The sequence below is a fragment of the Mustela putorius genome, unplaced genomic scaffold (genome assembly GCF_011764305.1).
Source record: "Mustela putorius furo isolate JIRA1106 unplaced genomic scaffold, ASM1176430v1.1 tig00003858_pilon_pilon_pilon, whole genome shotgun sequence".
Lineage (NCBI taxonomy): Eukaryota > Metazoa > Chordata > Mammalia > Carnivora > Mustelidae > Mustela > Mustela putorius.
In genome coordinates this window covers 12,457,937-12,480,216 of record NW_025422010.1, presented here as the reverse complement: position 1 = coordinate 12,480,216, position 22,280 = coordinate 12,457,937, and the positions used below count along the sequence as shown (strand labels likewise).

Sequence of the window (22,280 nt, the reverse complement as noted above, 5' to 3'; positions counted from 1 at the left end):
TAGGTTTTCTCAGCAAGCCATGAGGGTCATCTCATTCAAACCAACGTTTCTCAATGACTGTATCACAACTACCCCATCATCAGTCATTTTTCTGCCACATTCGCACTCAGTTAAGTTAGCAACGATGACCTGCCATGTCCTGTTAAAAGAGGAATACTGAGGGGCACCTGGATGGCTCAGTGGGTTAAAGCCTCTGCCTTCGGCTCAGGTCATGATCCCAGGATCCTGGGACCAAACCCCACATTGGGCTCCCTGCTCAGCAGGGAGCCTGCTTCCTCCTCTCTCTCTGCCCACTTCTCTGCCTACTTGTGATCTCTGTCAAATGAGTAAGTAAAATATTTAAAAAAAAAAAAAAAAGAGGAATATTGAAACTCTTTCGTGGTCTTGGAAGTTTTTAAACAAATTAGTGATTTCCTTCCTTGTCTCAGTTGACCAGAGATTAGAATTCATCGGGCAGTATTGAAACATCTTTAACATGGGCGTCCCTAACCTATTCAAGTTTCTTTTCTCACCGTTCTGTTCTGAGTGAGGAACACAAGTCAGCCCTGTGACTGGACCCCTGGTTCTACAGAGGTTGGCTCTCGAAGGTTAGACAAGTTAACTTTCTGAGCTTCACTGTTTTCTTCACAAAAATAAGAATACTGATACTTCAGCTAGAACACAGGAAAGCATATCACCCAGCTCATGAAAAGCAATAGCCAGTAAATGCTGGTGACCATGACCAGGCCCTTTGAAGGGATAGGGAGCCCAGTACACTTGGGGTTTCTCATGCTGAGATCTGGTGTAGAGACTGACATGCTGTTGGAAGCATATTCTTTCTGCAGTGAAATCATCCCGCTTCTCTTGTGAAAAACAAATCTCACCATCTAGGTAAAACTGAGGAATTGTTGAAAAATAGTATCTATTCATAAACTGGGTATACATTCAATCATCATTTACATATGCACACACGCACACAAAATGTTTAATATATATTGGGTATACAGGCATATTTTGGTAGATGCTAGGCCGAAACACAAGGTAGTTATATATATATAATCCTACATATGGCATACAGTCCTGGCAAGACCAGAATGAATTTTTCCAATGCAACAGAACTGTCCTATGTTTTGACTGAGATTCAGTACACAGATACACTGGTGACAGGAGTCCCTTCCTGAACGAGAAGCCTCTCCACTTTTTTAAAAAGAGGCCTTTTTCAACTCAGCCACAATCTGTTTCTGCCTTCATTTGTGAAAGCAATTTCAGCCTCTATTTGAAATCTGACTTTTGTGCTCAGAGACATGCACTGTGGTAGATAATAGCTTTCCAGAGAAGCATGCGTCTCCTTGGCCGGCAAAGACATCGGGCTTGGTTTTTTTACAAAGAGTTTCACATCACCCATGTGAGATGTTGGCGGTGAACGATCAGACAACATTTCCTGCTGTTAATTGGGTAAGGATTCAGGTCACTAAGCCAAAGTGTGAAAAATGAATGCAGCAAAAGAGGCCTAAGAAAGAGGAATGTCTGAAAGAGAAACAAATCTGAATCATGTAAAATAACCATAGGGTCTAATTCTGAATGGTGTGGAACTCTGAGAATTCCTTCCTGCGAGAGGGAAAGGAAGGCCTTCATCTCTTTGCCAAGACCATTCTTTTTTGGTGGGGGGCGGGGGTGGTGGGGGTGGGCGGGGGAAATCAAACAGAAACCCGTATCATGATTTATAATTCATGCGGTCAAATAAAAAGCCCTTGGAAATGTAAATGTTGACAATGAAAACACGAGTTTTAATAATATCAATGTAATGAGTATACATGTGTGGCACGGTCACTAACTTGTCAAAGTCAGAAGGCATCAATGATCAAAACAATGTAAGAATAATACTGTCATTGCTTTCAACTAATAGGCAGTGAGAGAACCTCTGTCCTGTCCACTGTTTTAGCCTGTTCAGAGGGCAAGGCTGGAAGCAGGAGGAGGAAGGATATCAGCCTTGTTATATAGGCTACTCACATACTTTTAAAATATAATCACATCATTTTACCAGTTAAATATTAGTTTATATATTAAAATGCTCTTAGAATGTGTGAAAGACTTATAACGAACTACGAACATACGGCTGGAAAAAAACAGATGATTTCGCTTCAAGTGATACTTGGAGCAATCTTGTCTTCATGTGAGCATGTAATTCGGATTAGTACTTAAAAGCCAGTAGGTGGCCGTAGGGTTGGGGGGCGCATTTTTTCAATCATTAAGTATCTTGATTTTTTTTTTTAAGTATCTTGATTTTATATACATTTCCTTCAACTATTTCTGACACATGTAGTATCTCGTATGCAGCACTCCAGGGTACAGCTGGCTCTACGGGTCAAAGGTCGGTACTGTTTTCTGACACTCTACGGGGACACCCTGATTTAATACTGCCTGAGCTCACAATCCGGAAAAGCCAGCACTAATCCTCTTTGCATGTCAGTGGGCACTCCTGTGCATGGGGTTGGGGAGAAGCCTGCTCAGCCCAGCTAAGAAGGGAGACCTGGTCCTAATTCTAGAACCAGACCAGACAGGGCCTGTCTCACGTCTGCAGAGTTAGGAAAAGCTAGAGGGGCAGGAGGTCGCTCTCACTGCAGCAGTTCTAAGTGCTCGTTTAACCTCCAAAGAATGCTCGTCACTGCTGTTCATTGAAAAGAAGATTATTTAAGTTTTGGGTTTTAAAAAAGAAAGGGTATTAGCAAATGGTAGTAAATAAGAATCACAAAAAAACTGAAATGATCCAGCAAATCGAATCAAGAAAAATTGCTTTTAGAGTAGGTATGCACAGGATTTTGCTCTAACAAGCACCTCTAACTTTTTTCTTTTCATGGGAAAATGAAAAACGTACTCAAGCAACGAGTAAAATACTACAAGCTTGTTCTGCTTTTTCTTGAACTCACGAGAAAGCAGGTATCTTTTCTGGCGCTTACCTGCACTAGGGGTTGAACTGGGAGGTCTGGGCCCGAGAGACTTTGAGGTGTTCCCAGGGGCTCACTCAATGCTGTTGCCCCTGTTGCCCCTTCTTTTACTGTCGGTGCTCTAAGCCAGCCCACCTACCCTCCCTGGGCATAACAAGGAGAGACAGGCAGCAAAATGCATGTGACCCACGATGCATTGTAGGATGTGAAGTCAAATTCCAAAGAGCTCACCCTGGAGATGTTATCACATTTATTTTAACTTCTGTTTTTACATTCAAAATCTCAGGGAGGATGAGTTTATGTGGGGAAGACCAGCATTTGACTCTCAGATTCAGGAGGGAGAGATGGTCTGGGACACAGCCAGCCCAGGTGTGAAGTTGGTAGGACCCCACCACAGCATGGAATGCCCTGTCTGCCTCTTCCGCTTCCCCACCACAAAGCATACCCCCCCCCCCCCCCCCTCCTTCATACAGCCTTCCCTCAGCTCCTCCTCCTCTCAGGCTTCCTCTTGCCCAACTAGGTCTGCACAAGTCATCATTGTGCCTTGGAATGTTCTACACGCCAGTCTTTTAGTTTTCTTCTCAGGCAGCCCTTCTCCAGGACTCCATCCCTGACCTCCAGGACTTGCTCAAATGCCAGCAGACATGCTCACACAGCTCTTGCTCCGCCTGGGTCAGGGTGACAGCTGTCCACTCGTTTCTCTATGATTTGAGTCGTGTCAATGTTAGCCTCAGGGAAGCAGCTTGACCTCATGACTGGATTCCCCGCACATATTACGGCAGCTGGCACGAAGCAGAATTAATGTTTCTCAATAGCAAAGAAAATCAAGTGAAATAAAAGCATCTGGGGTTGATTTCTTATTTCAAAATTCTTCAAAAACTGCTCTCATTTTTGAAATTTGTTCATGACCAATTTATTTATATTTTTCGACCACGTGGGTATTATCTACTCTGGCCAGATCTAGAGTCTTAGGTTTTTTTTCCCTATTTTTGCATGAAGGCAGTGCTTTATCCCCACAAATGGCAAACCTATTAATTTTTAGAATCCCCTACAAATGTTGTAGGTTAACTTGCTAATACATTTCTCAAGGTTTCCTCAAGGTGCTATGGTTCCAGTCCATTCCCTTCATTTGATATTTACCCCTTGCTCTGAAACAGAAAAACATTAAGGCTGGATCGTGGTTTCTAGGGACCTCCCTGACTCCACTAATTAGATCAGCCTGACCTTCCTGCTCTCAACAAACCTGTGTCTTCACAGCACGTGCATAGGAGGCATGGTCTCGCGACGAATGTGGACAGCAATCCAGGCACCTTGCAGGGGTGTGTTCTGGATTCTCTTTTTAAACTTTTATTTTAACTTCTTGGAAATGTAGGAAGGTTAGTCTCTTCTCCCTCATCTAACGATAGGAGAGGAGACAGATAAACAAAACGTCAGCTGCCGACTGGAGAGTTTGCTCTTCAGTGTGTAGTCGGTCTTGCCATCTCAAAAACTGTTCTAGAAGTGAAGTCTGTATTTTTGTGGCAACTGCAATATTTAACAGGCTCAAAGCTAATACTCAAAATAAAGGAGATGATGAGTATTTATGTAGCTGGGCACACAATCGGCTTTGAGGTTGTCCTGAAGCGTGCATTAGAAATTCCTGATGCTCTCAAGGTTTTTCTGAGCTGAAATCGTTGAAGTCATGCTCTATAAAGTAGTGTTGGGGCCCTGGAGCATCTTTTTGACTCTATGATGGCCCAGAGCCAATTTAACCTCAAGTATTTCCTTCACCTCAGGTACTTCCACAGCCCACGTCTTTGCAGAAGGTGGGTGATACCCTCTTTGCGAACATGTTTATGAAGCTCTCACCTCTCTTGAGCAATGTCACTCTCATCCCAAGGCCTGCTACTAAAAATACAGCTCTGCAATAAACTGACAACATAAAACGCACCGAATCTAAGAATAATTAGTGAGAAGCATCATCTCAAATCGACCAACCATTACTTAGTGCTTACTGAAGGTGAGATCAAGAAAGTAACAATCATTCTGACTTTATCATCTACTCCTGGAAAAAGTCCGCAGAGAGCTGCCGGAGAGTGTTTCTCTCGAAAAACTGGACTCAGAAAAAAAAAAAAAAAACACGCTTCTTTGGAAACTTTTGAAACGGGGGTGTTTCTATCATACAGACACTGAGTGTCCAGGTTTCCTCCCCAGGGCCTGTTAGAGAGCTCAGAACACATGTTTCTGGACTAACCTCCTTCCTGGCTTCTTCCGTTTTCTCTTGGTGCTGCTTTCTGTGAATTTATTTTCTTCTTGTTACATTCTGTGCACTTACACAAAACACCTTAAGTCCTTGTTAGAACATGGCAGGGGATAAATAATAGAAGCCCGAAGTAAAATGTATTTTGGGGAAAGAAAAATTACATTTCCAATTTTGGTGGGTATTTTTCTCCTTATAATGAATTCTACACCATTGTCCTATTAAAAAAGGTCTGCAGATCATGACAGTCTGGATAGGTTCCCCCCCCCCCTAAAGGAATCAGTGGACACATTAACTGAAGCATTCTGCTTGGGGTGATCGTTTAAAACCATTCATAAGCTTGACACACTCAGTCCAATGGCATTTCCCTGAAGAATGTGGTGGCTCTTTGGTGACTTTATTTGCTGTCACCATGGCATTCCATAAGAAATAACAAGTCCCTTTATTCTTTCCAGTTTTCCAAACACCATAATAAGAAGCAATTCCTTGTGTTGGCTGCACATCTGTACACCATCACTCATTTCTAGAAGCAGCAGCAGGGAAAATGAGGAGCATTCCTAAGTGGCAACAGGACTGAGAGAGAGGATTTTCTTTCACTCTTCTTAGAAAATGACTCTAAATGTACATACCAGTTAAACACAGCTGTCTGTTACAAGGAGAAAAAAAAATACATTCCCACACAGCAAGGATGTCTTATTTGTTGAAAAGAAGAAATCTCTGCTGATCAAAGCATTTCATGAATTAATATCTAATCTGGCCATTTTAATGTGCCATTTGTAGAGATATCCTGGACCAAGATTTCAGGAAACAGTCACCAGGCAACACTAACAAAACAGAGCAGCTTTGGCAGGAGAAGCAAGAGAAAGACCTACATTTCATTTATCTAGAAATAAAATACTCATAATAGTCATTGCATAAGGGAAATCATACCAACAAGCTATAGGAAGCAAACTCTTTTGATGGAAATGTTATGTGTTCCAACAAAAAGCTCCCACAACTTGGAATCCATAACCTCTTCTAGAAAAACAAATAAAAAGCTTCAGAAAAGCATCCTTTGCTTCTCTGCTGTAAAGAGAGAGAAGTGAATCCCAAGTTCAGCACTAGATGCCCTTCTTCCCTGGACCCGGGGTCGGGTCGGAGCAGGGCATCCCCATAGTCCCAAACTAGAAAACTCTTGGAGGCTCTGCATAAGGGTTTGAGAGACACAAATTTTAAGAGAGCTTTCTGAATGACACCACTGCTTCACAGTTTATAGTATAATTATAGTCCCTCAAAAACCACAACTATTCAGTACACCAGGGGAAAATGTCTCCTAATAGCTATTAAGTTGTTCACAGAAGTCAGGGCTCAGTCATTCCTTAGAAGAAATGTGGAGTTAGGGTTCTTAGCACTTTGTGTTAACGGAAGGTCTACAGTATAAAAGGCAGCCAAAAGCCAAAGTAAAGAACTGAAAGAGAAATTGACAACAAACGGCAGGGAGGCATAAGAATCAATCACAACGAATGACAATCTGAATTTTCTCTTAAGGGGTGGTACCTTAGATGGTCTCCAGCTTCCCGTTTTCTATATTCAATATGGCAACCGATGACTTAGTGGCATTTAGAAAATAATATCAGAAATGCTTTCCTATGGGGTGTGTGGGTGGCTCAGTGGGTTAAAGCCTCTGCCTTCGGCTCAGATCATGATCTCAGGGTCCTGGGATCGAGCCCCACATCAGGCTTTCTGCTCAGCAGGGAGCCTGCTTCCCCACCTCCTCTCTCTCTTTCTGCCTGCCTCTCTGCCTACTTGTGATCTCTGTCTGTAAAATCAATAAAAAAATCTTAAAAAAAAAAAAAAAAGACATGCTTTCCTAAACAGACTGCTCTCCCCATTCCCAACTTTAAATGTTCCCCAGTCTTCCCCAGGACTCTGCTATTGATGCTCCTCTTACTCTTTCACTGACTATCCACACAATCTCATTCATTCCCGTATCTGAATTAGTATAAAAGGCAATGGCTCTCACAAAGCCTACTCGTCTGCCTTCTCTTCCAAACGCTGAATGACATGTCCAATTGCAATAGCAGACTGCTACTTTCATTCCAGGCACTTTAAATACAATAGTTCTGAATTAAATTCATTATCTTTCCCTATACACTTTTCTCCCAGGATTCCACGTCTGCCTATATAGTCACTCAATCCAGAAATTTGGAAGTCATTATAAGTTATAGTCTCTTACCACTATGCATATCCCCAACCCACACCAATTAACCAACTCTGCTCATTTTCAGGATAGTTTTTTAAAATCCATCCCCTCCCCTGTAACCCACTGCCACTGCCTTAGCATCTCTTGCCGGGTTTGCTGCAAAAGCCAACCAGTGCCCATGTTTCAAGTCTCTTCCTCTTCAATTACTATTTCACAGAAATAGCTTTTAAAAACAGAAATGGCCAAATAGCTCCCCTATTGAAAGCCCCAGAAACCCTATCACCTCTTGTGAGAGGCAGAATTCTAAAATGGCCCAAGATTCCCTGTCTCTCAGGTGTATACACATTACACCATCCCTGGGACTGTGAATAGAGTAGATCTCGTTCCCGTGATTAGGTTATGCTATGTGACACAGCTGACCTTCAGATAGGGACATGATCTGGGTGGGCCTGACCAAACTGTGTGAGCCCCTAAAGGCAGAGTTTTCTCAGGCTGGTAACAGAAAGGGGAGGCAGACAGATGTGAAGATATGGGATTCAAAGCCAGGGGGGTTCTCTGTTGCTGAGACAAGGAGGCCTCACTGCAAGGACACTAGAGCAGACTCTGCAGCCAAGAGTGGTCCCCAGCTGACAGCCAGTGAGACAGTGGGGACCCCAGGCCTACAACCAGGAGAAAAAGAATTTTGCCGAGAGCTTGAAGGAGCATGAAGGTGTCTATATCTTTGCTCAGCCTCCAGATGTAGATGTTATCAGTGAATAACGTGGTTTCTGCTTTATGAGACCTAGAGTGGAGAACCAGCCAAAAAATGCAGGGTGATAAATATGTGTTGTTGTAAATTGTTAAGTTTATAGTAATTTGTGACTCAGCAAGAGAAAATCAAAACATCTAAACAATACCCAACCCAGGTAGCACATCGAACCCATCCAACCTCATGAGTCTTTGACCTTCCTTTCCAGCTCATCTGTCTCCTGTGCCCTTGATGTTCCAACTACAGTCAATGCTCGTTCTTCTCATTTCCTTACCTGCTCCGGTTCTAACCAGAATTATGTAACTATCCTGAGCATAGTTAGAATTACTCTGGAAATTCAAAATTAAATAAGATAAAACCCATGAATGCTGGTGGTCTTTCAGCTGCCTTACAATACCACTGAAGGGACGGTCCACCAACGTTCTCTAATAATTAGTATCTACCTGCCAACTCATGACACACATGCTTACCATTTTTAATATGAACCAGCACTAAGAACGATTTAACTTCTAAGGAGGCATTTAAAACTAGCTCAAGGTTTGTAGGTTTGCTTTTTATCATTAGCCCTGTTTCAAAACCTAGATCCTGAAAGAGAAAGAAGAGCCCAGGAGAATACCTCAAACAGCCACTCCCAATTTCTTCAAGCAAGAGAGAAGTTCTCCATGTAATAAAGGATCTGTCCCAACATGAAAAGGAAGTGAGCTGGGTAAGCTCCCATCTCTTTCCTTCTTCCTGGCTTCTTCTATGGCATCCTTAACTATTTAATTAAGACTCAGCATAGCACAGAATTCCTAATACAAAATAAGAAGCAAATAAACAAACAAAAAACCCTCTCATATCTTATACTTGCTCCAGAAGGGCAAAGAAAGGAGTACCTGAATTTTTTCCCCCCAAAGACTTTATTTATTTGACAGTCAGATAAAGAGCTCAAGTAGAATGGCAGGCAGAGGGAGAGGGAGAAGCAGACTCTCTGCTGCGCAGGGAGCCTGACGTGGGGCTCAATCCCAGGACCTTGACATCATGACCTGAGCCAAAGATAGACGCTTAACCGACTGAGCCATACAGTGCCATGATGACCTGAATTTTTAAAGACACTTAAAATAAAATTGAACAGTGAAAAAGCCTCTTGAAATACATCGCTCAGTGTCACTAGGTAAGAAATCAGAAAATACAGTGAGACGACGTTTCTTTGAACTAGAAAGAATGCTCTGCTCAACTTGCACAGGGACTAGAGATGAAGGAAGAAAAGGGTGATGATGTTGTCAGGCCCCTTCCATAATAGACTTTCCTGCCTGATTTGAGGGAGGTCATTACCAAAGCCAAGGAACACTACTCTACTTGCTCGCCATAAAACGTGAGTCAGTTCAGGATAAGAGACTATCATGAAAAGCCCGAAATGGAGTGTGTATAATTATTTTCAGAACATATTCAGGCTTGTTAAACACCTACTGATTTCTGACACCACAGGAATAGCACCTTAGCTGTGTCTTCTGTCTGTTCTCAGCAGGTTCAAGTCAGGCAGTGGAAGAAAAAGCAAATTTCCTGTTTTCCAGGTCATTTCTCAAGCCTCACAAGCTTCTAGGACACTGGTTTAGTTGTTCTTGTTGTTCTTTAAGACTGACTTTTTTTTAGAGTGGTTTTAGATTCACAACAAAATTGAGAGGTAGGTACAATGATTTCCCACATACTCCCTGCCCTACACAGGCACAGCCTCCCCCACTAGTAAGATCCCCCCTATGAGTGGCTTGTTTCTTTCAGTTGATGAGCCTGCACTGATTCATTATCATCACCCCGTCTACACCTTACACTGGGGTTCACTCTTGGTGTTGTACCTCCTGTGGGTCTGGACAAATGTATGGTGACGTATCACGAGAAATACTCTGTCCTCTATGCTCTGCCAGTTCATCCCTCTATGTGCCCAGCACCCCACCCCATCCTCGGGCAAACACTAATCTTTTACTTTCTTATAATTTTGCCTTTTCCAGAATCTCATCATCTTTTGAGTGGCTCCTTTCCTTTAGCAAAATGCATTTAAGGTTCCTCCATATCTTTTCCTGGCATGATAGCTTGTTTCCATAGCACTGAGTAATATTCCATTGTCTGGATTACAACACAGTGTGTTTATCCATTCACCTGAAGGACAAAAGCAAATCTCTAAACAGTATGGAAGCTAGGATCCCATTTTTATATTAAAGTAACTACTACTCTACAGAATATTTTTGTTTATATTCTTATAAACAAGGCCTAGAAGGATATACTTTATGACTGGGGGGTGGGTGGAAGTTCCATAAAGCTAGGGAAGCTTCTGAAACTGCTGGCTACTATAGTCCCAAGAGGGTTTGTGAAACCTATGAGCAGTCCACATTCATTCGTTATCACTCTTGACCACCCTGAGAGTTCTGGTTTGCAGAAAATGGAGGACTTCAGGGGATGAGTGACTTACAAACAAATGGCAAAGCCAAGATGGCACAGTCTATTGCTAGCTGCTGTGATATGGTGCTTCCCCAAGTTTGCTACTCTTAGGCTCCATATTCCATTCTTTGGAGAGTCAATTGTGAAAATGTAGTCTATGGTACCACAATTCTGCAGTCTGATGCGATTACTTCCATAGTAATTGATTTGATACAGAGTAAGTGATCTGATACTTCCCTAGATACTCATATGTTCAATACATAGGCCATCTACACATTATGCGTTTCACCAACAAACTTCTAAAAGCCTGCATAGGGAGCCAGGGTGGCTCAGTTGGTTGAGCCACTGCCTTCAGTTCAGGTCATGCCCAGGATCAAATCCCGCATCGGACTCCCTGCTCAGCAGGGGGTCTGCTTCTCCCTCTGACCACCTTCCCCCTCTCATGCTCTCTTTCTCTCTCTCAAAAACATACATAAAATCTTTAAATTAAAAAAAAAAAACTGCATGAAAGTGATCCTTTTCACTGATCTGTTGGTTCCACTACTCAGTGAACGGATTCAAAGAAAAATTACAGTTCAACATTTCTACCATTCTATCTTTAATGAACCCTCGAGTTTTGAGAAGCACAGCATAAACATGGACACGGTAGCTTCCTCAGCAAAAGTCTCTGGCTATTTAAGCAAGCTGAAATTTGTCAAAGCTGAGCCTAATTCTTCCATTCACATGAATTTTTAAAGGGCTATTTTTTGGTGTGACTTGTCCTAGACACTCTGAGCATGTCTGTCTGATATGGAAAACTTGAGAGAATGAATAAATGTGAGAAAAATATAAAACCTTGGCAAGAATGACAATTTGTTTTTTGCGTATTGGTAAAAATACGCAAAATACCCAAAGGGGGCTTACATTCAAAGCTAAATGCACTATTAGCCTTGAAATAAGTGCCCAGATTGGCTGCTGTATTTTATTAATTGTGGCTGCAATAAAGATTGGCCACAGAGTACGTCACTAACAACAAAAAAAAATAAGGCATGTATTCAATATCACTATGAAACATCTTAGCAGCGCTTTGTCTCCTCTCTATCTCGTTATTTTTCCCATCTTCTACTGAATTATTTAATTGCCATATCCAAACAGCAAATATGACTGAGATGAAATACTACTGTGAGATTTTCCCTTCCCTTTTGAGTTGAAAATATTCTCCAAAGTAACATGTCACCATACTGACTTCCCTTTATACGACACTGGGCTGTAACACACATGTACCAGCCAAACCCTGAAACCAAGGAGAGCTCCATGTGCTCCATTTTCTGACTGGATCAGCCAGTCTGTAGACACCAGGAGTCATGTGAAAACTAGCTTGTTGTAAATATTTTACCCTGTGCCTACAATAGGACCTTCATTCTCATACTGTACACTGGTCTTTCCTGAACCTACTTCTGTATTTTGTTGGAAATGTGGACGGGCACACATGCATGTGCACACACTCACATTCTGAGGCACTGAACTCAAGTTCATGTTCTCCTCCTGCTCAGAACCTAGGATTCTACTAGACTTCAACTCTGGATTCAAAAAGAGGACCCAGGTGCTGTTCTTGGGCCTCTGACCTAGGAGACAAGTCAAAAGACACCTGCCTCTGAAAGTGAAGGTAATCCAAGAAAGTGGTATCAAATTCAAAAGACTACCACACCCCGTAGAAATGGTCCCAGGTTATTACTCATCTGTGAAAAGATTTTCTAATCTTGTGGCTGATACCAGTAGTCTCCCTCCTAAACTTCCTTTAGGGCCAAGACTATTTCCATGAAAAGAAAGGCATCAATTTAAATGCTAACTAAGGGGAGATGAGCTATAATCTTGAAAATTATAACCTGTCTTTCATGGGGGAAATGCTGTAATTATAAAATGAACTGGCAATTGATCAGGAAAAGTGAAACAAAAATCCCAGTAGAATGAAAACTGCTTCTTTTCAGAAGGGACGGCTAGGGTCCTCAGTTTCAACTGGCCTTTTCACTTTGAGCTGGGCTGTGGTAACTGTAGAACTTGCCCCAAATTATTCTATATTAAGGCAAAGAGCTGAGCCAAGCCTGAACTTTGTTCCATATACCAATTTGAGGAGCTCTGTACTATATCTCCAACTCTTTTCCTCTTTCTTCAAAATGAAACAATGTTGTTTCTAAGTCCTACTCTTCACACAGTATCTTATCTCATGACAGTATAACCAGAAGCAAAGGCTTGGCGATCATTTCCAGAAATGAGGTTTAAGAAGTTTTGAAAGAATGACATTCTTTCCATAGACCTCACCAGTCTCTCTCGGACAGGATCTGCTCATAACCTCAGAGCCCTTTTGTTCCAAGGGAGGCCTAATTAATTAATCCACTCCAGGCCTAAAGCCAAGCTGCCAGTTTATTAAAAGGAGACACTTATTAAGAGTGTCTATTACAGATGTGCTTCAAGGAGGTTTCAAAGCCTTCCAGCCTCCACCAGAGGGAAGGGAAGGAGAGACAGAAAGAAAGGAGACAACAAAGTGAACAGAGGAGACACTTTGGTGGTCTTATTTCCTTACTTACACCAAAACCACATACATTACCTACAAAATTAATAAAAATCGATTTTGAGGTCAGAAGCTTACAGAATTGCAGAGAGATATTTAAGAATCTGATATATCATTAAATAATTTGAAAAGTAGATCTTTTTCCATCCCACTATTTCAAAAGCCCAAGCTGGGGATAAATGCTATGTTTTGGTTTGTTCCTTCTGCAGCTATAGACTTGGAATGTTTTTGAAGCCCCAGTAAAGAGACCTCTGGAGCAGAGGGCAGGAGATCTGGGTTCTTGGCCTTCTCTACCTGGTCCAGGCTGTGGGTCCTTGGGCACACCAAGAACTGCTCTGGGCCTATTTCCTCATCAGTGAAATGAGGTAGAAGACAAAGTTATTTCCAAAGTCCCTTTCAGATTTAAGATTGTGTGACACTATGAGTGAGACAATCCCCTGTTAAGCTTCAAGTCTGAATCATTTGGTTTCCAGTGCCTGGAACATAATAGGCCCTCAAGAAATTCTTCATATGGAAACCTCTGCAAAATTAATAGAGCTTCCTGAGAGGTTCTGTACATAGTATGTATGGTGTTAGTTTTACAGATTGAAATGGTTATAAACAAACAGAAAAAAGCATTTGCATTAAGGCAAATAATAATTAAAACTCAAAGGATTCACTTTCCTGTTTAAAAAAATACTTCAGTGCCTACCTACTCTGTACATACTGATCAATGTATTCTGGAAAATATAAGGATTTTAATGCGGTGTCTAAGCAATGTGTTGAGATTGTAATATAGGTCCATGGCTAGGAAGACCCTCGGAACAGCTAGGCCAGTTCAACCTGTGTGAATGCGAGGTTGTGGTCACCACACAAGGGACTGACGGTCCGCCATGTTGGGAGACTCTTCCTGAGAGAAATGAGCCATGTCTTGGTAGGGAAGCACTTTCTTGGCCTTCGGGGCCAGGACAGAGTTACAGGGGGCATGAGCCACACTCAGCATGCTGAAGCAGAATGGATCCTACGTGGGATGGCTGTTGGTCTGTCACACCCAAGAATGCCACTTGAAGTAACAAATATTCTTTCTTTTACATGGTCTTGCCCTACACATCAAATTAAGCCTAAACCTAGTGTGCTACGGGGAATTATTTCTGGAGAAGCAGAAGTCTCTTTCTGAGAGACCAAACCTTCTCCTGAGCTCAGAGAAAGGTGTAAGTGGTTGACCCATCATTGCATAAGGGTCTGTGGCCGTGAGGCAACGAACAGAGGAAAGGAATTTAAAAGATTCTGTACAGAGCACATGTGACAACTCTCAGAGATAAAGCTGCGGGAAGACTCTGAAGGAGGTGACATTTAAAGCAAGCAAACCAGATACAAAAACATGAACTATAATCTGAAATTCTAATCATGGGCTGTTGAGAAGTAGAAACCAAGATTATTTTCCAACCTGAAAGACTGTTTCCTTCACTATACAAACAGGGAAGAGACAACTTTGTCGAAATCAACCACTGTGTGGTAAGCGGCTACGAGACACACAAGACTGCTCACCAAGGCAGGTGAACGGCTTGTTTTGCTGGTGACTCCCACCTGCCCGCACGCAGAGGAGCCAAGCCCATTTCATCAAATCAGCAACACGAGGGAGTCGGAAAACACTGGGAACGTGAAGAGAGGAGCGGTAATGTCAAAAAGCGAAGCTAGCACTTCAGCCACACAACGTTAGACTATGGACGTGCAAAACCATCTCCTGTCATGCCTTAATGCCACATGACAATGGGCAGTAAAAGCCAAAAGAATTCCTCAGTGATTTTTATCTGTGATACAGCATCCATCCCTCAATGCACACAGACGCTTAGGTTCCCAAATTCACTCAGCTTCCAAACCCCCACCCGGGACCAGTGACTTACTGGAGGGTTTGACCGCTTAGATTTCTTCCCACTCATACTCCTCATTTTAACCTTGCTATGGTTTAGAGGGTTTGACAGATCCTGTCTACACTCAGGATGACTATGAGAATTTATCAATTTTATTTATTTTTTTTTTAAAGATTTTAATTATTTTTGATAGAGACACAGCGAGAGAATGAACACACACAGGGGGAATGGGAGGGGGAGAAGGCGGCTCGCTGCAGAGCAGGGAGCCCGATGCAGGGCTCGATCCCAGGACCCTGGGATCATGACCTGAGCCGAAAGCAGATGTTTAACGATTGAGCCATCCAGGCGCCCCCGAGAATTTATTACTTTTAAAAAATGAAAACCAGGAGAAAAGTTTTACCAATTTTAGTAAAAAGTGTTCGTTTTTCTTACCCAAGCCTTAATGAGGACAAATCTGAACACCATGGAACCATTTAGTACTGGTTCTGCCAGGTAAATGAGAAGGTGTGTGTTGACAGTCCTTGTGCTCCTATAACTGCACTCGAGTCATCACACAAGGAAACCGAGTTAATTAAAGTCCTTCCATCGTTAGGAGTCCCCAGGGGCATCGGCCTTCAAATAGGAGAGCTGGTGCTGCTGGACTGAAGGCCATCAGTGACAGCACACAACAGATGGCACGAGGTGGTAAGGCGTTCAGTTGAGCAGAGAGACCTACTGAGAGGTTAAAGTGGAATTTACACAATTACACAGACTCAAAAACTCTGTGGTTTAAGGCGGTGTGGAGTGAACGATACTTGCACTGGTTTGGAAAAAATCCTCATTTTCTAGCTTTTTCCAATTCATTATTATTTCTTACAATCCATGAAAAGGAACAGGTGCTCTAATCAACTTCGTTGGATTGTGGCAATTCTATTTGCTACCCAGTCAAGGACTTCCAAAGCAACTATCAGGTATTTTAATCACATAACCTACACAAATTAGAAAATTCAGACACCACGTTTGTTTCTCCAGCCAAATCCCAGTAAGTAGAAATATGAAATAGAAAAATGAATTGGACAGTTAATGGAATCATGGACAAGACAGAGCATTTGGAATTTTTTTAAACAGTCCCTTCCTGACAAATAGTTAGAAGGTTAAAAAAAAAAAAAAAGGCATATTTAGGACATGGTGCCATAAATTTTCTTACCCTCTCTGGTTCCTTAGAAGCATCTCTATGGTATCGAATGATAGTCATGGAGCTCATTCAACCAGGGGACGCCTGGACATGGCCAAACCTGGGCGCCGGCTTTTATGGCTTCAGTGTTGCAACAAAGTAGCTCCATTTGATTTGCCCCAATCTGGATAGAAACCTCTCTCCAGTGCAGCCGATTCATTGGCATGTTGCCCGGAGGTATCAGTTCTGTGTGAATTTAACTGGGCCCATAAACACTAAGTCCCTCTCACCACTGGATCAGCAATATTTAGGGGCTAAATGGAGCAAGGTGGACTTTCAAATGCATGCATGGAGAAACACGGCAAGTTCCTCGAAAGTCACACCTGCAAGGTAAACCTGCCATAGCTTTTCTAGTGATGCACTAGACTCCTGCCCCCAAACAGGCTGTTCGGAAAAACAAACCAAACTATGCCATAAGACGGATTACACATTTTACACAAGCAGAACAAAGTTGTATTATGAAATGTGGACTCAAATTTCAGATCATGTCTGCCTTATTTTCCTAAAACCAAATCAGGCTAGATAAGAATGGTGCCCAAACAAGAGAAAACATTTGTAATTGGATGGTCATTAGGAAATACATTTTGTGCTAATCAGTCAGACTGAAATGAGTCTGAAGAACACAGAAGCAATGCAACTAAGAAGTGGTGAGCGTGATTTCCTACAATGCATGGGACTGGGATATTTTTCTCTATTTTTTTCTTTTATAATTCATGTCTGAGACATAAACAGCAACTGTGATAGGAAACTGGCTACAGGGAGTTACTGGTGTTCTCTAATGGTCCAAGAGAAATAAGGGAATGGCAGTGTCAGTAATTCTGCTGGGCATACAAGAAAATAGGGTGGCATATAAACATTGGCCAAACATCTATGATCAAGACGCTTAAAAGATGGTCTTCTATTGTAAGAAGATCTTTTCTTCTGTTTTACTCATAATAAAATTTTCTTATACTTTAGATGATCAATATTTAAGAGTTGGAAAAAATTATTGAGGCAAATTACATGGAAAAACACTGAATGTCACAATGATCCAAGCCTACTGCTGGAGGGAAGTATGAAAAATGCAGCCGGATTGGAAAAGGCTTCTATCTAAACATGAGGAGGCAGGAATCAAAGACTTAAGCATTCAGTCAGTGTGCTCAGAGAGCAACCAACCAATCCTGTAACTCACTTGTCCAGGTTCTGGAGGTGGGACTGACTCTGTCCCACTGCAACACCATGGGGCTAGGGGAAATGCTACCTTGTGGTTTCAGAAGAAAAGAAAAGTGGGCTGAGCTAGTCCAAGGTAGGGGTGTGTGTGTGTGTGTGTCTGTCTCTCTCTCTCTCTTCACAGGGGGTCCTTTACATGTGACTATATATTCTCATGATGAAGGCATGGCAGAGGTGAGCCTTGTTGATTTTGATGGTGAAGCTGTGAAGGCATTAAATAGACCACGGGGGAAAACACTTAAGCAGAGAGATTACCTTTTTTTTGGATGTCTTATTAAATGCAAAAAATACATGTTACTGGCTCCTGCATTCTGTTTTTCATTCACCTACCACTGTACATGTTGGGCACAGGAATCAGGGAGGCACTTCTGCTTTTTCAGTTCAGATTTTTGAGTCTTTTCTCTCCATGAATCTTAGACTAGGAAGGGGCGTTGGAAGTTGTCTAGTCTGAGACCTCATCCAAGGGACTGATGGCTTCCGTAAATGCACCTACAGTTTCTCCTGGAATCCTCCTGCAGAACACTTTTCACAAGGCTGACATCAATAATACAAAAATACAAAACATTTGTTTTCTGTTTACTTAAAACTTGGACCTCCCATAACTTCTACCTTAGTTTTACTCCCTATACCTTACGCAAACTATGTATGTTATGACAGACACTCCATGCCAACTTTTCCAAATAACTAGAATTAGCCATCCTGTCCCCTCCAAATCTGGAAAGGGACATGTGAAAATGTTTTCTTTATTCAACACATTCTACCCCTAATCATTCTTCACAAGAGGTTTCCAGATCCCTCACCATCCTACAACTCTCTGCTGAGAAAGCTCAAGTCAGAGTTCACTGTTATTCCCATTATTAAAAAGCTACCACTTATTAAGAATATGCTATGTTGTAGAAAGCAGTCAAATTAAGAATCTGCTTTAATCTTCTCAAAAATTGCTTTTTGAGGCAAGTATTTTCACTCCCATTTTTTCTGAGTAAACAGCTTCAGAAAGCTAACATTCCTTGAAATCACATGGGTTACAAGTAGATGAATCTATTTTCACACTTGTGTCTGGGGGCTCTGAAGAGTGCTACCCTGTATGAATTAAAGAGCAAGATACAGCGGATGGGATCTCTCAGGCCGGGGACACCGGCTGGGGTGGATGCTGGGCGCTGCCCCCATTTGGGGAAACCACACGCTGCACTTCCACACAAGCCACGGTGACCACACGGAAGTTTCTGACATATACACCACACCGCTGCTTAACGCTGAGTCTGTAATCGACCTAAACCCAAAGATTAGTTTCACCCAAACTGTTATTAAGTCTGACCACCCTTTCCCCCAACGTGTTTCTATTTTGCATGTGATCCTTATAGAGTGAAGTCCGGCCTCCATTCCCACTAAACGTTATCTCGCTACCTTGCTTCCGTGTCACACACTGTCCACTTCATGAGAAGCCCGGATTCTGGCACGTGGGCTGGTAGTCACTTAAAAATATCGTTCAGCTATTTGTTAGGCGTGTGCCTTCATCCAAGAGGTTGATGAAAACTCTGTGTACTGGAGAGCAAAACTGAAGGACACCTTCCCTAGGGCAATGTTTTTCAACACCATTTACCTACTATACCCCAAGCACCCTGCCAGCCAAGGTTTTATGTTCCCCAGTTTCCATCTAAAATCAAGAGTCACTTTGAATATGTGTTTTCAGCTATATCTTGTTGCCGCCTCAAGAACATCGCTGATTCACAATCTGTTTTTCAACGAGTCAGTAACAAAGAAATCCATTTCACTTTACCGTGCCCAAATTTCTCTGTTTTCTCCACAAGTATGTCAGTCAGTAGTGACCAAGTTTTCCTCTACTACCAATGTCTGTTTTAAAACTGAAAATATTCTGCTGGCCAAGGATTTTGTGTCCCAGAGAAAAGAGAATTACTCTTAATTCTTTTTTTTTTTTAAGATTTCTTTATTTATTGGACAGAGAGATCACAAGTAGGCAGAGAGGCAGACAGAGACAGAGAGGGGGAAGCAGGCTCCCCACTGAGCAGAGAGCCCAATGTGGGACTCGATCCCAGGACACTGAGATCCTGACCGGAGCCAAAGGCAGAGGCTTAGTCCACTGAGCCACCCAAGCGCCCCTGTTAATTCTTAAGAATCTATCAACTTCAGGGCCACCTGGTGGATCAGTCAGTTAAGTGTCCACCTTCGGCTCAGGTTATGATCCTAGGGTCCAGGGACCAAGCCCTGTTTTGGGCTCCCTGCTCAGCAGGAAACCTGCTTCTCCCTCTCCCTTTGCCCTCCCACTCCACACACACACTTGTGCTCACTTTCTCTCTCTCAAATAAATAAAATCTTAAAAAAAAAAAATCTCAACTTTATAAAAAAAATTATAAAAGAAAATAACTGACCAGCCTTGCCATGTCACTCAAAATGTTCACAGTGACATTAAAAGGAACACTGAATTAAATCCAAAATTAACTACAACATAAAAATTCTGAACTCAACAACACAGATTATGTCCCTAATACATTAGAAGCTTGGGCTGTAAATTAAGTTTAGCCATGCGATCAATACTTCATGTATATCACTCAGCCCTGAGGCATCTATTCCCCCACACAAAACACTGTAAACGTTTAGATTCTCCTTTAGAAAGCTCTGGTAGCCATGACTAGACAATGGCCAGGTCAACCTGTTTATTCCATTAATAATACAATCGACAGAATGACTTGTCTCAAAATTTAAAAAAAAGCTTCACTTAGATCAATTTTTCCAGAAAGTGGATCCACCCTGGCAAAGTAAAATCTCTCTCATGGCTACAAAAGTCCTTTAAGCTTCAGAGTAAAACCCAGGTGGGAGTACATTCCTGGATCTCCCAATTTCAAGAATAAAGCTCTCAATCAGTAACCGGACACTCTGAGGTCAAAAATCCGCCGAAGCCAAAGCCAAAAAAAAAAAAAAAAAAAAAAAAAGTCAAAGATGGATCTGTGCATGGCACGCCTTAGACAGGACCTTTGGAACATGCTTTGCCCTCCATGCCACAGCCCATCAGTATTTGTCAGGTGACAGGGAGACAACAACTCTATCAATTAATATACGATACAGTAACTTTTGATCTAAGGATTTCTTTTCAAAAATTTTTTTCCTCTATGTTCCTGCAAATTAGTAAACCAATCCCATCCTACCATCAATGGCAAGATCAACATGAAATGGATTTGAATCTTATGATCCAAGAAAAGGACTGGGTGCAGGAAGGCTTTACGCGAAACAGAACAGGAATGAGGAGGGAGTGCAGAGAAAGCAGAAAGGAGAGAGAAGCAAGGGAAATCGGGTGGGCTTGGGGCTGGTGGGGTCTTTGGAGGACTAGAAAGGCACGATGACACATGTACACTGCCTGTGGCGCCTGGGAGAGCCTCGGGCACACAGAGCAGAAGAGGTGCCCCGTGTAGACACGTGATGGGAGGAGCTGGGGGGAAGGGCGGCGTGACGTCTGCATGGCCAAGGGCAGGCAGCTGACGTGGGAGGCATAAGCTCTTGGGATAAAAACACACCAGACAGTGGCTAACTGAACATGATAAAAAGAAAAAGGAAACGTTTAACCTGAAACTAAATCACCTTGCCGAAAGAGCAAACTGTCCCCTTCCAGCCACGGGGAGAAGGTGCTATGGTTCGCTCACACCCAGACCCGCTCCTGTGGTTTCAGTTCAGGTCCTTTATGTGTTCTCCGTGACACAGGGAGAAGCCACCCATCTCCCCTGCTACGGACGGGTTTGTGTCGCTCTCCTCTGTTAACCTGGCTGTGCTAACCATCTCTGATGAAACTCATTCAACTGCTCTTCCGAGAGGGATTTTCGCGTTCTTTGCAAAAGAACAAAGGATAGTAGACCCTTTTACACTCAGGCTGTACGCGATGTACATTTAAAAAATGACTCTAAGAGGAGGACAGTCACGGTTCAAATGATCCTACCAATCTACCAAGGCTATGTACAGAAATTTACAAGTTCCTACCAATTAAAAGTTGCAATGATGCAAGTACAAAAGATACTATTAAATAACTTAAAGTAGAAAAATGAAATTATCTGAATAGAAGAAGTAAAACTACTCAAGTAGAAAAAGTAAATTCATTGAAATGATAGGTCATAAGATATTAAAGAAAAACTTGATTTTTGAAGGCCCCCCATTTATTTATCCTACCATGGAAAGTGTTGGAAATTTTTTTTTATTTAAGATTTTTCTTTTGATTGTACCATTTCGTAGACGTTTTAAGTTCTTTCAGTAATTTGATTTCCTATTAGAGACTCTGGGAAGAATTTTGTATTGAAAAACGGACTGAATAACTTTCCAGGGTTCTAAAAACAAGAATGCATCTTCTATGTCTTATACCAACACTCTCCAGTTCTCAATATTTGGACCCCCCCGCCCCCCCCCAAAATTTAAATATGCACTTACCTCCACGTCACAGGTGTATTCTGACCCATCTAGAAGTATCACTTTGCACTGCATGCTTTTAGGCTTTTTGACAATCTTTAATGGAGATCGAGATAGCTTACTGCTAGATGACTTTTGAGAAAGTTTATCGTCTTCCAGTTGCTGATACTCTAGCTGTTTCGCAGCCCCGGCAGCGAATTCCCGTTCCTTGTCAGTGACCTGTGAAGAGCAAACAATGAACAGAGATCACTGCAAGACAGGAAATAAACACTGCATTGCTCAGGCAAGAGCAGAACCCTGTAGACATAGACTTTCCTAAGGAGGAGAGGTCTAGATCAGGAGACTGTGAATGGACATTTACGTATACACAGATATTTATCATGCTAATGCTTTCACCTACATAACTTTTGCCATTTAAATCTACCAGTGGGGCTTCATTTCAGTTTGACTTGAGGGTTTAATTTAGAAACACAGAGTTAGCAAGTGCCATCAACACTTCACTAAGCAAAGGGGGATACAAATGGACTCTTGACTTTTTAAAAAGGCACTAT

General features: G+C 42.2%; 1 protein-coding gene across 31 annotated transcripts in view; it reads right to left on the bottom strand.

The window, feature by feature from the left end:
- The window catches only part of EPB41L3 (erythrocyte membrane protein band 4.1 like 3), a 147,933-nt gene that overhangs the window by 63,389 nt on the left and 62,264 nt on the right, over window positions 1–22,280 (bottom strand). For all 31 annotated transcript variants that reach the window (XM_004742745.3, XM_004742748.3, XM_004742746.3 and 28 more), the window contains one exon: window positions 21,751–21,948. In XM_004742745.3, the coding sequence (XP_004742802.1) occupies window positions 21,751–21,948 (198 nt within the window). The remainder of the gene's footprint in view (window positions 1–21,750; window positions 21,949–22,280) is intronic.